The following is a 15,032-nucleotide window of genomic DNA, read 5'->3' as shown; positions in this document are numbered from 1 at the left end:
GATAGTATCCTGACCAGAATCGAATCAATTTGGTCTTGTCACACACCAACCTGTCCACCATACGTGGAAACAGTCCACCTTTATAGCGGAGTCAATAAAATAATAATTATTAGTTATGGAATATTTATTTGTAAACACTTGAAAAGGATTGAAACATGGTCAAAGGATATTCTACTTGCCATTACGAGAACCGTTCCTAGCTTACAACCAACGTGGCAGCCCCAGAGGCTCTTGTCGTCCAAAGGGGATTAATTAATATCGATGTACCTTTCCAAAACGTTTAGGCATGATCTGTGTAGAGCACAAGGTTGACAACTTTGCATCATTAGAAGCCATCTTCACCTTTAACCACTGCAGCGGAAATGTGACGTTTCATTGCTGATCTTCCAGACAGGGAATAATATAAAAACAGCATTGCAAGACTCGAGCTTTACAATGCATCCCACTCCCTCCTCCTCAAGCTTCGCGCCAACCTCCATTGCTCTAGTCTTGGCTTCTCATTTTAGAGTACTGGTTGTCCCAAGTTGTGCCATTTTTTTAATGCATGCACTTTGTCATGGTTCATTAATGGCGCAACAAGATCACCAAGTCTGCTGCCACGACTTCTGCTCCTCTCCTGTGAGGTGGCAATGCTGTCTGTGCACAGCACATTGACCTATTTTGTGGTATGTTGGGAATCGTAGATTCAGTAACAGAGAATCCATGTTATTTCAAACAAATATACAAGTCACATTTTATGGATCATCCTGTTGTCGATGAAAAAAAATCTCTTCATTTGCCCTTTGTTTGGTCCTCCTCTTCATTTTAATCTTTATATACATTTGTGTTTATATATTTGATTAAAATACCTTGTAAATGTATATGTTAAATTTTCTTTGTATCATGTGCAGTGTATGATACTATGATGTTTGTTTTCAATTTTAAAGAAGTTTTAATATTTAAGAAGATATATTTTGCAGCTTTTTTATGTTGAAGGCCCCAGTCACGGACTATATAGTCCACATCGAGGCCAGGCCTTAAATAAAAGTGAAGAAAAGTGAATGATGAAAAGTGTATATTTGTTTGCAAGAAAGAGAGGTTGAAGCTAGCCCGGTAACTATAGTTTGAGTGAGACAGAAAGTAAGACCAGCAATCCTGACACGGAGAGTGTGAAATGGTTCCGGGCACCACTTTAACGCTCCTAAGTCCGAACGGTAGTACCACCCTGAGCGGTTGCTATCAACAACTGACTACCTAAAAAACTGGTCCAACCGGATGGTTTATATAGGATACTATCGATTTATATAAAATATATATAGGATATTCATGCATATATATAGGACTTAACTGTCTGCTCCTTTGCACAATTTAAGAAGATTCTGTTATGCTTCTGATGCAGTGCCACTGTCAATTTGTGCAGATAATTATGATTTGCTCAAGATATAGGGTCTCACTCACTCTTTCTGAAGGGTACCATGTGATCTTTCACAACAAAAAAGTAACACATCATCATCATCATCATCAAATAGTACTCATATTGGGTAGAATTGTAACTAACACAAATTAATTAAAAAAAAACAAAAAAAAAACGAACTAACACAAATTAATAGTAGAGTTAAAACTTTTCCAATTTACCCAAAGTTAGTGATAGTTTTCCTTTGTATTATCCCTTCTCTGAGCTCACCTCCAGGGAGTTAAGTGACACTGTGGATGCAGTATCAGCTCGTAACGCCTGTGATGGCAAGTCACGTGTCAGTGTGCCATAGCATGCACGTAGCGGGGGAGGATGCTCCACATTTAAGCTTGGTCGGCGAAACAGGTTCCGATGTCGCTCACGTGTAAGGCCACTCATAGAATCAGTGCCCTTTGGAATAGATGGTCCCAAATGTCCAATTTCAGAGGCAGGGATTTCGTGGCTACCAGATCCACCTGCAGGCAGTGTATTCATACCAGGTGCCTGTGTTGAACAAGGCAGGAGCACATAGTTACTGGATATGGCACGCTCATGTGCCCGAAACAATTCCAGAGCATCCGTAGAACAGCAGTAAAGCTGGCCGGGGTCCGCGTTGCCATAACCGCTTGGCAGATCTGTTGGGTTCATTGATGTCGCCGGTGTTTCTGAATTTGTTAATGTCGGAGCAGGCTGTGGTTGAACATCTGGAAGTATACCGAGCAGACCAGAGAGGCCAATGCTGTTGGAACTGTAGTCAGGCTTTATCAGGGTGTGCTCTTCACAAGGTAAGCCACTGCCTGGTGCTGCCACTTGCCCATCTTTGCTGAGTACTGGCCGAGAGTGGAGAGACAGCAATGAGATCCCGCTTTCCGGCATCAATGCTCATCCTTTTAATGTGTTGCACATAATTAAAGCAGTTTGCAAGAAGTAAATTTTATATTGTGTATAAGTTGCAAAAAATCTGATAAGAGAGTGCATGAGGTATATAATTCCTGTCCGCGATATTGAGTAACGATTACTGTAGCAAAGCTTACTATATATATATATATGTATATATATATATATATATATATATATATATATATATATATATATATATATATATATATATATATACCACCTTTAGAGGCCATTTTTCCCCGCACAGCAGGGGTTGGCCTTTTTCGGGCACCTTGATCCCCTTTTTGAAGCAATGTTTTATGGCCGGATGCTCTTCCTGCCGCCAACCCTGTTAGTCGCCTCTTGCAACACACAGGGAATTACCAGTGAACTGGTACTCAATTTGCCAACCTTGCAAGGATGATAGGCTGAGTCAACCCCTCTGGCGTTAATTCAGCGACCGACCGGGATTCGAACCCAGGATCCAAAGCCGGCACCCTAACCGCTAAGCCAACACCAGGCTTTGTAGCAAAGCTTAATATGAATATGAATGAATGAATGATCGTTTTAAGGCCATTTTTCCCCGCTAGAGCGGGGGTTAGCCTTGCGGGCCCCATGACAATCATGGTTCCCTGTTTGAGGCATTGTTTTTATGGCCGGATGCCCTTCCTGACGCCAACCCTTGGTCACGCTCTTCGATGCGCAGGGATACAGTGTGCCTATTCTGAATCGGGGTACACACCGTGATCATTCATCCCAGCAAGCTGGTACTCAATTTGCCGACCTCGGAAGGATGACAGGCTGAGTCAACCCCCCTGGCGTTAATTACAGCGATCGACCGGGATTCGAACCCAGGATCCTAGGATCCCAAGCCGGCAACCTAACCGCTAAGCCAACGCCAGGCTAAATGTCTTAATGTAGAAATTTATTTTATTTTATGTCTATTTGAGTCCAGTCATCGTCATTTTGTCTGCAGCCTGTGGCTTCCTGGTTGCATAATTGCTGGGAGCGTGGCTGTTTTTGCCAACCTCTGTTTCCAATAAGCTGGTACTCATTTTGCTGACCTCGCAAGGATGACATTTGAGTCTAGTGGAAAATATCAAAGGTCACATGGAGAATGCCCTTGTGGCTGATATAAGAACCCTTTCAGTGGCATTGCGTTTGGACATTTATATTCTGAACCGAGAGCTGAAAACTCAATGTTCCATATTTATGTCAGGCGCTGCACCATTATGCTGGCAATGTAGGAGTGGAGTCCATTATGTGCGTGAGATTCTATTATCAATTAAACAGTGCAATTTGGACTACCCAATACCAGGATCATAAGGATCATTTCTCAGCATAATTGCTGCATGGGATGTACAAGAGTAGCGAAAAAAAAACATTTGCATTGTGAAAGCCACTCCAAATTGTCATTGGCCTTGTTTTTGAGGCAAAAAACAAGTGCAAAGTTTTTTTATTGTGATTATATTACATGAAGATTTTAATTCCAAGGCATAAGGCAAACACAACACTTTTTCCACTGGGGTCTTAGTTTGCAGTGCCGAATTCCTCTTGTACCTCAATAAATGAGCCATGCCATCGTATGCAATTGGACTTTAATTACATGCATGCTGGCTTGCTCGTAATGGACACTGCTTTGCTTTAGGCAATATCAATTTGCATTACAATTCTGTACTGAATCATTCTCACCCATTCCATAATGTAAATCAGACCGTTTTGGAATATCTTGTAATGAATGGTGATTTACACAAGATCAGCTTTTCTTCAAAGTTCCTTCAACATGTACGAGAAAGCCAAAATTATATCTCAGTAAAATTAATTAAATTCAGCCTTTATTTTGTCAGAGTTTTAAATATAAATACATATGTAAACATGATTGTAAATAACCAATCAATTTATGTGGGGAAATTACACACCCAGATCAAGAATTTAACCCCAGGCCCTCTGGTGAACCACACCAGTGCTCTTCCATCTGAGCTATCTGGTGACCCCTGACCTAGCACACACTTTTCCCAAACATATAATTGCCACTCTCTTTCTGCCACTGTTTCTGAGGCACTCGCTGCCAGCCATAGGAGGAACAAAGGCCTGTTCACGAGAAGGTCTTCCCCCAATGTGGGTACAAATCCACATGCGCTATTTATAGGCACCACTGGGGGCGTCGTGAATGAATGAATGATCGTTTTAAGGCCATTTTCCCCGCTAGAGCGGGGGTTAGCCTTAGTAACGTAACGTAACGTAAGTAAGTAGTAACGAAATTAAATAAATTAATAGGATTGTAAATAACCAATCAAGGTATGTGGGAAAATGACGCGCCCAGACCGGGAATCAATCCCTGGTCCTCTGATTAAGTGGAAAGAGTGGCAATTTTATATGTGGGAAAATTGTGTGCTTGGTAGGGGGTCGACCAGATTGCTCCAATAGCAGAGCATTGTTACGGTTCACTGCACCGCACCACTGGTATGATTTTCCTCCTACCTTGTTCCCTCATTCTATCCGCCATTCTCTCTTCCCCCATCAACACCAAATGTCAAACCCATCTCAGCTGGCATTACACCAATCTTCCCATAAAGCTCTTCAGCACACCAATCTCCTCCCTCAGTTCATCTATCCTCCTTCAATCCACCCTCTTCCCTCCCACAATGCTCCTGACCCAGTTGTTCTTGCAAACCTGCAGCCTCTGTCGTTGTCTCTCTTTCAGTGTCACCGTCTCCAGACCGTAAAGATAGGCCAACATTACACAAGACATCAGAACCTTTCCTTTCAATCTCCTTGAAATATTTTTGTCTGTTATTGTGTCTCCACCCTCCTCCATGCATTCACATCCACCTGAATCCTCCTCCGCACCTTTGCCTCTGACTTACCATCCCCAGTGACTGTTCCCCCCAAATACTCAAACATATTTCCTTGTCTGATCTCCTTCCCCTCTAACTTGATATTGATTTATTTTCTCTGCTGCCAAACCTACATCACCTCCATCTTTTCTCCATGCTCATTTTCAGCCCATGTTTCTCACACATGGGAGTTAATTTATTTGATAATCCTAGCTACCTTTGGTAATTAATTAGGTGAGAGCTGATTGGTTATTCCTTCCAATTACAGGTGAGAGACATAATTGGGTCTTGTTATTAACATTTTAACTGCTATTGGCATTGCATGTGAACTCGGTGGTATGCGTATTCTTTCTACACTGATCGCTGATGATTCACCAACAAGTAATGAAACTGGTATGGTGGCGTGTAGCATTCGGATTCTCATGTATGTGCTTGTGAATTACTTGTGAATGTCTGCAGCTGTCGAGGAACCCAAGTAGTGTTTGAAACAGCAAAGAGCTTTCCTTGTATAGCATTTATTAGCTTCTGGCCCACTATTAAATGAACGGGAAACACAAAGTATGAATAATTTGTCAAAACAAATTCTGTTTTGCATAAAATGTGTCTGATGTAAGTGAAGTGGCATTAAAGTTTGATTTTACAGGTACAAAATACGATGGCATTGTTCCAATTCAAACCAGCTGTTGCAGGTGAAGAAGCTAGGTTTGAAACAAAAGTCATTGCTCACCTGACCGGCAAACCATCTCTACGTCCTTTTCAAAGTCTGACTGTTGGGAATAAAAATGCAACGTGCACAATGTGATATATTTCAAAGAAAAAGGATAGACAATTGAAATTATAGGTCGAGTGCAAACTTTTCCTACAATCAAGGCATTTTCAATATCCCCAAACACACACCAACAAGTCTCATGCAACAGGCACTAGACAAGGATGCTGGATAATAAAAGGTCAATCCACTGTTAAAACGAGGCGCATCCCATTTGATGATAAAAAGCATGGTGATCAGCACAAATACTCCAGATCCAAAACAATCCAAAACCGACACGTCACATGCCCAATTAATATAATGTCCTACCTTAAAGCGTCCTTTCTGCAAATGCATTACCAAGTGGATGTGTGAGTTTCAGCGAAGATATAAACAAACATTCATTACATTGATTGGAAGTGAACTTAACTCGCAAGAAAAGACTTACCAGGATCTCTGCATGGCCATTTTGAAAGGTGCTGCTTGTTTCGTTGGTTTGCACATTGGTGTTCTGGATCCTGCACTTCAGAGCATCTTGGACCTGGAAGAATGGAAATGTCATATTGCTAAGGTGCAACATTACATCTCTTGTAATGAACTCAAACAGTTTTGTTTCTCACTGTTATACCCGGTGACATTTTGTAGCAAGTGTCAAATGCTCTTTGAAGTCAATCATGCTCACATTTGGAATTAACGGATTATTTAATTGAAATAGGCAATACATTCAAAGCTCAAGTGATGCCATTTAAGTGTAGTTAAGACTTCACAAAAATTCAACTTGCTGCAGTAAGCCTTAAGAGTACTCCATCATTTTAGAAATTCACATTACACATTTGCAAATGTCACCTGTAAGTTCCAAGTAATTTTTCTACATTTGAGCCAGATGCACCTCATTTATAAGTTGGAATTCTATGTGGAATAGAGTGATTTTGAAAATCTGAGTGACATACAAAAGAATGGCTGACTTTTACGCCTCTGGACATGACTTGATTATGTAATAGAACCCCACTCATGCTCTGGAAATACTGTTCTGGTGTTGTGACAATGACAATGCGATATTCCAATATAATTATTTTCCCAGTGAAATTGTTCAGGTCTCCTTAATATTTATTCTTAATTTCCAGGTCATTCTTTTTATCCATGTTACATTCGAAGTACCTTCAGACATGGCCTGTACCTGTTGGAGGGTTCAAACGCTACTAAGCCTAACCTCTATACTATAGAATTGATCATATATGACATCCATTTATTGAAGTCAATTACATGATGTATAACTGGAGTTGGCCAAACCAGATATTGATGCCACATTCCCTTTCCACAAAGACAGTTGTAAACTAGCTTTTGAAAACTAATTTCAGCAGTGTGTGCCTATATGGTCAAGTGATTAAAGACCAGTTTCTTTCTCGACTGGATGGTGTCATGGGTTACATTCCCAAGTCTGCTCATTTTTGCCAACCAGCACTTGGCATGAAGCATGGCACGTATGCCAAAAGGCTGAAACCACCTTATTTCATTTCACTGCATATGGAGGGCTTTGTCCAAGGGTGGACTTGAATAGGTTGGATTTAGGTTTGAGATTTGTCATCAAAGACACCCATTTGAGGTGGGACAATCACAAATTTCACTGGGAAAATAATTCAATTGGTATACCGCACATTCACTGTCATGGCATCAGTTTGATTTGTAGCTTCCAGAAAGAAGGCAGCACCTTTATCAATCTTCAGGAAGTTATACTCATTTTAAATCTGAAGACGAAGGACTCATTCTATTTTTATGAATCATGTTTTCTTTTCATTATGCTTCATTTTTGTGTCTTTAGTTACGAAAGAGTCCTAACTGCCATGCAAGCAACGATTAATGAAATCTTACACTCACACTCCACAGAAAGAAACAATCAATTCAATACGTTACAAAATAAAATCTGTTCTTTCCAATCATACTTTCTGACACTTATCTGTTTGTGTTGGCAAATTAAAACCATAAGCAGCTACTTAATATTCGCAGTGATGCAAAGCACACAAAGGGGGTTTTTACCAATAATCCAATAAAACATTAGAGGACCTCAGATAACTTTTGGGAGGATTATAGACATTAACAAAAAAATTAACAAAACGATTTGGCGGATATGAAAAGACAGCAAAGATCATAAATTAGTAAAGTCAGGTCCACATTAAAAAAACGTTTTCAAGAAGTGGTAATTGATTTTCCAATCTGCAAGGTAAGTAGATAAATCATGGCTTGCTTGTTTAAAGGATTTGATAATCTTTTCAATATCCCTCATTATATATTTAGTGTAAATAATTATATGTGCACTTCATGTCAATATTTTTCTGTAGTGGAAAAGGTGATTATTAATTTAAAAGCACGGAAAATGATTGTGAAGAATATCTCTGGAAAGTTTACTGGAAAGCAAAAAGGAACATCAATATTGCAAACACATAACTTCACTGCACATAATTTTGCTGTTCTGGAAATGAGAAATGAAAATCAAAAGAAATGGAAATATAATGGTGACATTTGATAATGAGCCATTTTGTACAGGCAATGTCAAAAAGGATCAATACTTCGAAAGTAACAACTGTTTCTTTTTACAACTGACCAGCTAAGCATTGATAATAATTATGTGCTGATCAAAAATAATGTAGCAATAAAAAAAATACAAGGATTTTTTACTTAACAATAGATAGCAATATACAGGGTGTCTCAAATGTAGTGTAGTGATCTGTCTGTAGGCTAGCTGCACTTGAATAATTGAATTTCCATTTGTAAAGTACAGTTCAACAATTGCAGCATGTTCTTGATCTGCCCATCTAATCATGGTAAATCTCCAGGGTGAGTGCATCAATCTGGAGAAAAATGACATTAGGCATTAGTATTCACAGAATATTAAAAATCAAAATCACAACACTACTTTTGGGGCACCCGTTATTCTGTAACATTGAATGTATAACACACACACACACACACACACACACACACACACACACACACACACACACACACACACACACCACACACACACACACACACACACACACACACACACACACACACACACACACACGAATGGCAGGACAGAAACATAGACAAAAATGGAATCATGTAATTAAGTTGTGAAATGCAAGCACCGACCTCCTTACGAAGGATGCTATGCACCACAAGCACCACAAAACCTTGCAAAGAGTCAAAAACAGCAAAAAGAATCTGGAATAGAGATGATCTTCGATCAGTAATGGCAAGTACTGCAGACATCCAGGTGAGGGCCAACAACGGCAGCACCACGCAAGAACTCCACAATGATGCCCTGTGGGAGGTGGGGGTGGGGGCGGAGGTGAGGAGATAAAAGAGAAAGAAGAGAAGAAAAAGAGAAGGGAAGAAAGAAGAAAAGTAAAGAAGAGAGGTATTGAATATAAATAATGAAGAGAATAAATGAAGAGAAGTAACAAAGACAAGTAACAAAGTTAAGTAACAAAGATATATTGAAACAAACTGGAAAGAAAGAGAAAAAGGAGAGATAGGGAGGGGTGGGGGGGGGGGGGGGCGAGGTTGGGACAGAGGGAGAGAGGGAAAGAAGAGAAGGGAATAAAAGAGATGAGAAGTTAGAAGAGAAGACAAAAGGAAACAGAGAAAAGAATAGAGAATTCAAAAGGAGAAGAGAATAGATAATATAGAAAAAGTGAGTGCAAGAGAGAGAAACAAAGCGGAAAAAAGAAGAAAAGATATGAGAAGACAAAAGAGAACAGAAAAGGAAACGGTGAAGAGAGAAAGGAGATTTTTTTTTGAACAAACAAATGGAACAAACATCACAAATTGCCTTCTGGAATATAGAAGTAAAGAATGATGGGGAATGTACAAATATTGCCGGAGGTGCATATAGACAGCACAGCTTGAATATTTGATACATCTCCAACTGCTCATTATTCTAAAAGCAAATGCAGAAAACAAAATACATTTTAAAATAAACCTTCAATTATTGGTGGCCATTCTAATTGGGCATTTTATTGCTGCAGGCATATAAATCACAAAATCATTTTATACACGCCATTTAACAGCTTCCATGTTCGTACTGAATTTTATTATATGCAGTTCCTATAATAAAATCTAAACCCCCTTTAAATTTTTCACCTTTTATTATGGCCTGGAATTAAATTGCACAAAATCACATTTTTCCCACCTTTATTTAAACATCGTAACCCACAACTTCCAAGTGAAAAACAAATTGTACAAATTTCAGAAAATTATTTAAAAATACAAAACGAGAATATCTTGGTTGGTAAGTGTCCACTACCTGAGTTAATACCTGGTGGAAGTATCTTTGACAGCAATTACAGCTGTGAGTCTGTTGGGATAGGTCTCTACCTACCTTGCATACTTTGATTGGGCAATATTTGCCCATTTTCTGCGCAAAACTGTTCAAGCTCAGTCACGTTGCATGGGAGCGTTGATGGACAGCAATCTTCAAGTCATGCCACATATTTTCGATTGGATTTAGGTCGGGGATTTGATTGGGCCACTCAAGGAAATTTATCTTTTTGTTCCTTGGCCACTCCAGTGTAGCTTTGGCTATGTGCTTCGGGTTGTTGTTGTGCTAAAAGGTGAACTTCCGTCCCAATTTCAGCTTTCTTGCAGAGGGAAGCAGGTTTTCCTCTGGGATGTTTCTGTGTTTTGCTCCATCGATTTTCCCTTCTATCCTGACTAGTACCCCAGTCCCTGCTGATGAGAACCATCCCCATAACATGATGCTGCCACCACCATGCTTCACAGTAGGGATGGTGTTTTTTGGGTGATGTGCTGTGTTGGGTTTGCGTCCAAACGTAACGTTCTGCATTTTGGCAAAAAAGTTCCATCTTGGTTTCGTCAGACCACAAAGCTTTTTACCACATGGCTTCAGAATCTCTGGAGTGTTTTTTTTTTTTTGCATACCTCAAACAGGACTCAAGGTGGGCTTTTTGAGTAATGGCTTCATTCTTGCCACCCTACCGTACAGGCCAGACCTGAGGAGTGCTTGGGATATTCTTGTCACATGCACACAGTGAGCAGTCTCAGTTGCTATTGACCTCTGGTTGGGCTCTCTCATCAGTCTCCTCCTTGCTTGGTCATCCAGTTTGGAGGCACGGCCTGATCTAAGCATGTTCTTGGTGGTACCATGTACACCTTCCACTTCTTAATGATTGTCTTGACTGTGCTCCAAGGGATATGCAAGGCCTTTGAAATATTTTATACCCATCCTCTAATTTGTGCCTTTCCACAACTTTATCACTGAGGTCTTCCGAAAGCTTCTTGGTGCTCATGGTTGAGTCTTTGCTGCGAAATGCATTACTTAGCAGAGGAAACCTACAGGAACAGCTGATTTGAATCTGAAATAATCGGAATCACTACAATTTAACACAGGTGGAGGCCAATGAACTTGGTGTGTGATTTTGAAGGTGATTGGTTACCCCAGAGCTTATAATTAGCAATTGCTTTTATAAGGGAGGTGGACATTGGAGGAATTTTGTACAAACGATGCTCAAATATCAGAACGAAAAAATAGCAGGATCACAAGGCCGACACCCTCTCTTACAGCAATATATAAATTTATTACATGAAACATGGAACAACATCCCAGACACAAAGACCGATAGAAACAACACAGGAAAAACTACCCAAGCTATGGGCCTTTTGTCACAGTTCAATCATGTACACCAAACCGGGCAAGGATGAGGGAAAATCACAGGATGAAGAACCCCTGGCTGTTGCATAACTTGAATGGTGAAAGAGTAGGGACCAGTGCCAGTGGTCGCCAGATAGAGAATCAGTCAGAAGGTGCCAAGACATGAGGAGGTGAAGAAAATTGTGCAACTGTCCCGTGGCATCAAAAATCTTTCAAATCCAAGAGCCAAAGGGAACTCTCATCCTTAGCCACAGCAGATCAATCACTGACGTGGGAGTTCGGCCAATCATGGACTCATAATGGCCTGAAGTGCACTTCCCACACAGTGATGGACAGCTGGCATGGCCATCCAATCCCTCTAGCCCCACCTCCGGTATGTGGGAGGGACATGTTCGTACCACCTTCTACGCATCTACTCTTGCTCAGTTCACATAAGGTAAAAAGAAGGATGAGACGCCTTGCACCTGCATATTCTAAATTAGAAAATGTCTTACTCCTTGCATGGAATACGAAAGACAACCAAACCTTAGAAGATGCAGTTGTGCATGTTAAAAAGGTTCTAAGAACTACCTGAACACAAACGGTAGTTAAGGCATTAAACTAACTACTGCCCTCTACACCACAAACTTAGAAGCCCTCCCCTCCCCCTTCCTGAACTTTCGCCTCCCACATTCATCATCTCATTATCTTAACCAATCAATCCAAAGAGGCTGTGGGAGCCAACGATGTTTCTTACCTACATAAAACACAATTAAATTCAAAACACACAAACAAAAACACGTTCCTTAAAATGTATAAATTCATATCCCCTCAGCTTCCCCTCCCAGGTCTTTATTCTGGATATCCTGGAGGGGAAGAAAGAATGGTAAGAAATACACATGCCAACTCCAGGCTTACTAGCACATCTAAGTCAACTAAGAAGATTATTTCTCCCAAGTCTGACTGAACTATCCCATACATGGTCTGAATGCAACCTGGGTATTTATTTATTTATTTATTTTTACAGGAGCGAGGCTCATTGAATAGCAAGGTAAATTTGAGAGTGGGATAAACATCGAGGGCCTGAACGAACTGGATAAGAGGAAAAGAGGGAAATAATAAAACTATCAATTAAGATGTTTGGGATAACAAAGGTTAATGGGGGTAATAAAGATCATAGGACAGAATTGGGGATGATAAGATACGGCAGTGCACTGCTTGCTTGAAGCCTTGGATGGAAGAGGGAGACGGAGCAGCCTCGGGAAGGTGGTTCCATAGATGGGATAAGCGAGGAATAAAAGAGTTGAGGTGTGTCGTCAGCCTGGATTTTCCAAGATTAACAAGGAGGGGCTTACTGAAAGAACACCTGCATCCTGGAGTTGATAGAGAAGGTTAGAGGACGGAGAGAGCAGAAGGAGCAATATTTGAGTTGTAGTTAACAAGAGGTAGTTAAAAAACAGAAACCACTGCCATGCCTGTGATGTGAAAGCAACAGATCTTGCGCTTTGGCCTCATAATGGGAGATACTAATATTTTTGGGAGCTTGAGATTACACAGAATCCAGGGGAGGCAATGCTAACAATGATGCTGGAGGAAATGTCCTTGGCTGAGAGCAGTACTCCATTGAGTTACAGATAAAGGTGTAGACTATGAGTAGCTCCGATTTCCCAAACAAAAGATGGATCGATTGAGGATTTCCTGTCTGCGGCTGGCTTTCGAGACCGGTCCATAATCCAGGAATGAAGGTGGCTTTCTATGCCTGAGGAAGAAAGGTTGGCAATCAAAGCAAATTCACCATCTGCTGTTCCTCCAACAATTTGGGAGGCTCAGTTACCGAAATATGGCTGTTGGCAATGGTCCCCTGGGTCAACTTCATCTCTTCCTGAAGATGCCCTATGGATCCTTTAACCATGCCTGACAGCCGTCCATGAGACTGAGCAATCTCCTTACTTTTCAGACTGTCATAACTGCACATCGGATTTTTATGTGAAAAAATAAAAAATATTTTTTCACATAAAACGGCCTTTTTGCGTGCAAAAAAATTATTTTGCTATTTTCGGAGAAAAAAAAATTTCGCCCTTTTTCGGGAAAAATAAAATAAAATGCCCTTTTTGGTCGAAAATGTCTGGCAACGCTAAAAAAAATTAGGGAATTTTTCGAAATTTTTAACTGCGATTGAAATTTTTAACTGCGATCGATCTCAAAAACAAAACGTTGCGTCCACTTGAGTGCGTTGCGTCCCCAGCGTGTACAGCAGTGAGGCGGTGTACTACAGTGAGAGAGTGTACACAAAGTGTGAACAAGTCTCCTATCAAGATGAGTGCTGCTCTTCGTGACAAGTGGCTGAAGGAATTCAACGCTGGTGGCGATGGGGCCACCTTCAAGTACGTGTCGAGTGACACGGCTTTCTGTCGAGCTTGTGAAAAGACTTTCCGGGCGAAGCAGAAGTCTGAGCTGGCCCAACATGTCCGAGGAGACCGCCACAAGAGCAACTTGGCCTTGAAGAAGAAGAGGACGGTCACGCAAGCCACCATGGAGGACTTTGGTGGCGGAAAGAGGCACAAGTGCGACGTCGTGGCTCAGGAGCTGTGCCAGGCCATGCTGGCTGGCCGCTGGCATCCCATGGTCGAAATTGGAAAACCCTGCCCTCCGGTCGTTCCTGGAGAAGCACATCACTCTCCAGATCCCCGATGAAAGCTGGATTCGAAAGCACTACCTCGACAAGTGCTACGACGAGGCCTTGGTGAGGATCCGTGCCGACCTCGGACAGCAGCCCATCTGGCTGTCCGTCGACGAGAGGACCGATTCGGCAGGTCGATATGTGGCCAACATCATCGTGGGACGCTTGTCCAAGGAGGGGTACTTTCATCCCCACCTCGTCCAGTGCATGTTTCTGGAGAAGACCAACTCCGGGGAGATCGTGCGCGCAGTCAATGACACGCGTGCAAATTGGCCTGATTTCAAGCCGGAGTGCCTCAAGATCCTCGTCAGCGACGCCGCGGCCTATATGATCAAGGCCGGCCATGCCCTGAAGGAACTCTTCCCGGACTTGCTGCATGTGACTTGCGTTGCCCACGCGCTCCACCGTGTCTGCGAGACAGTCCGAGAAATGTTCAAGGACGTCAACGACCTGATTGCCACGACGAAGAAGGTGTTCGCCAAAGCCCTGTCGCGTGTTGTCCTTTGGAAGGAGCAGCAGCCCAATCTTTCTCTCCCCCCAGAGCCCATTCTGACGGGGACGTGGATCGATGCCGCGGTGTTTTACGCCGAGCACTTCGAGGCCGTCAAGGACATTGTGGACCAGCTGAACGATGACGACGCGATGGCAATCCGGAGTGCCAAGGACCTGTTCGGAAAGGCGAGCATCAAGCTCAGTTTGGTCTTCTTAAATGCCCACGTGTCGTTCATCCCGAAGATCCTTAAGCAGCTGAAGGAGGCCGGCATGGAGCTGGCCAAGGCCTTCCAGCTCCTTTATCAGGCCAAGGAGGAGCTCAAAAAGATCCGAGG

The 15,032-nt window shown here is 41.9% G+C and overlaps 1 protein-coding gene across 1 annotated transcript in view; it reads right to left on the bottom strand.

Annotated features, from left to right (window-relative positions):
• LOC137436117 (adhesion G protein-coupled receptor B3) overlaps window positions 1-15,032 on the bottom strand; it is a 999,412-nt gene that overhangs the window by 36,538 nt on the left and 947,842 nt on the right. The window contains exons 22-25 of the mRNA XM_078786591.1: window positions 9,026-9,197; window positions 6,342-6,434; window positions 5,876-5,915; window positions 1,664-2,262 (exon numbers count right to left, since the gene is read on the bottom strand). Coding sequence (XP_078642717.1) covers window positions 1,664-2,262; window positions 5,876-5,915; window positions 6,342-6,434; window positions 9,026-9,197 — 904 coding nt within the window. The remainder of the gene's footprint in view (window positions 1-1,663; window positions 2,263-5,875; window positions 5,916-6,341; window positions 6,435-9,025; window positions 9,198-15,032) is intronic.

This window comes from Myxine glutinosa, chromosome 11 (genome assembly GCF_964187855.1).
Source record: "Myxine glutinosa chromosome 11, kmMyxGlut1.1, whole genome shotgun sequence".
NCBI lineage: Eukaryota > Metazoa > Chordata > Myxini > Myxiniformes > Myxinidae > Myxine > Myxine glutinosa.
Note: the sequence above shows the minus strand (reverse complement) of the source record. Positions and strands in the feature narration are given on the sequence as shown.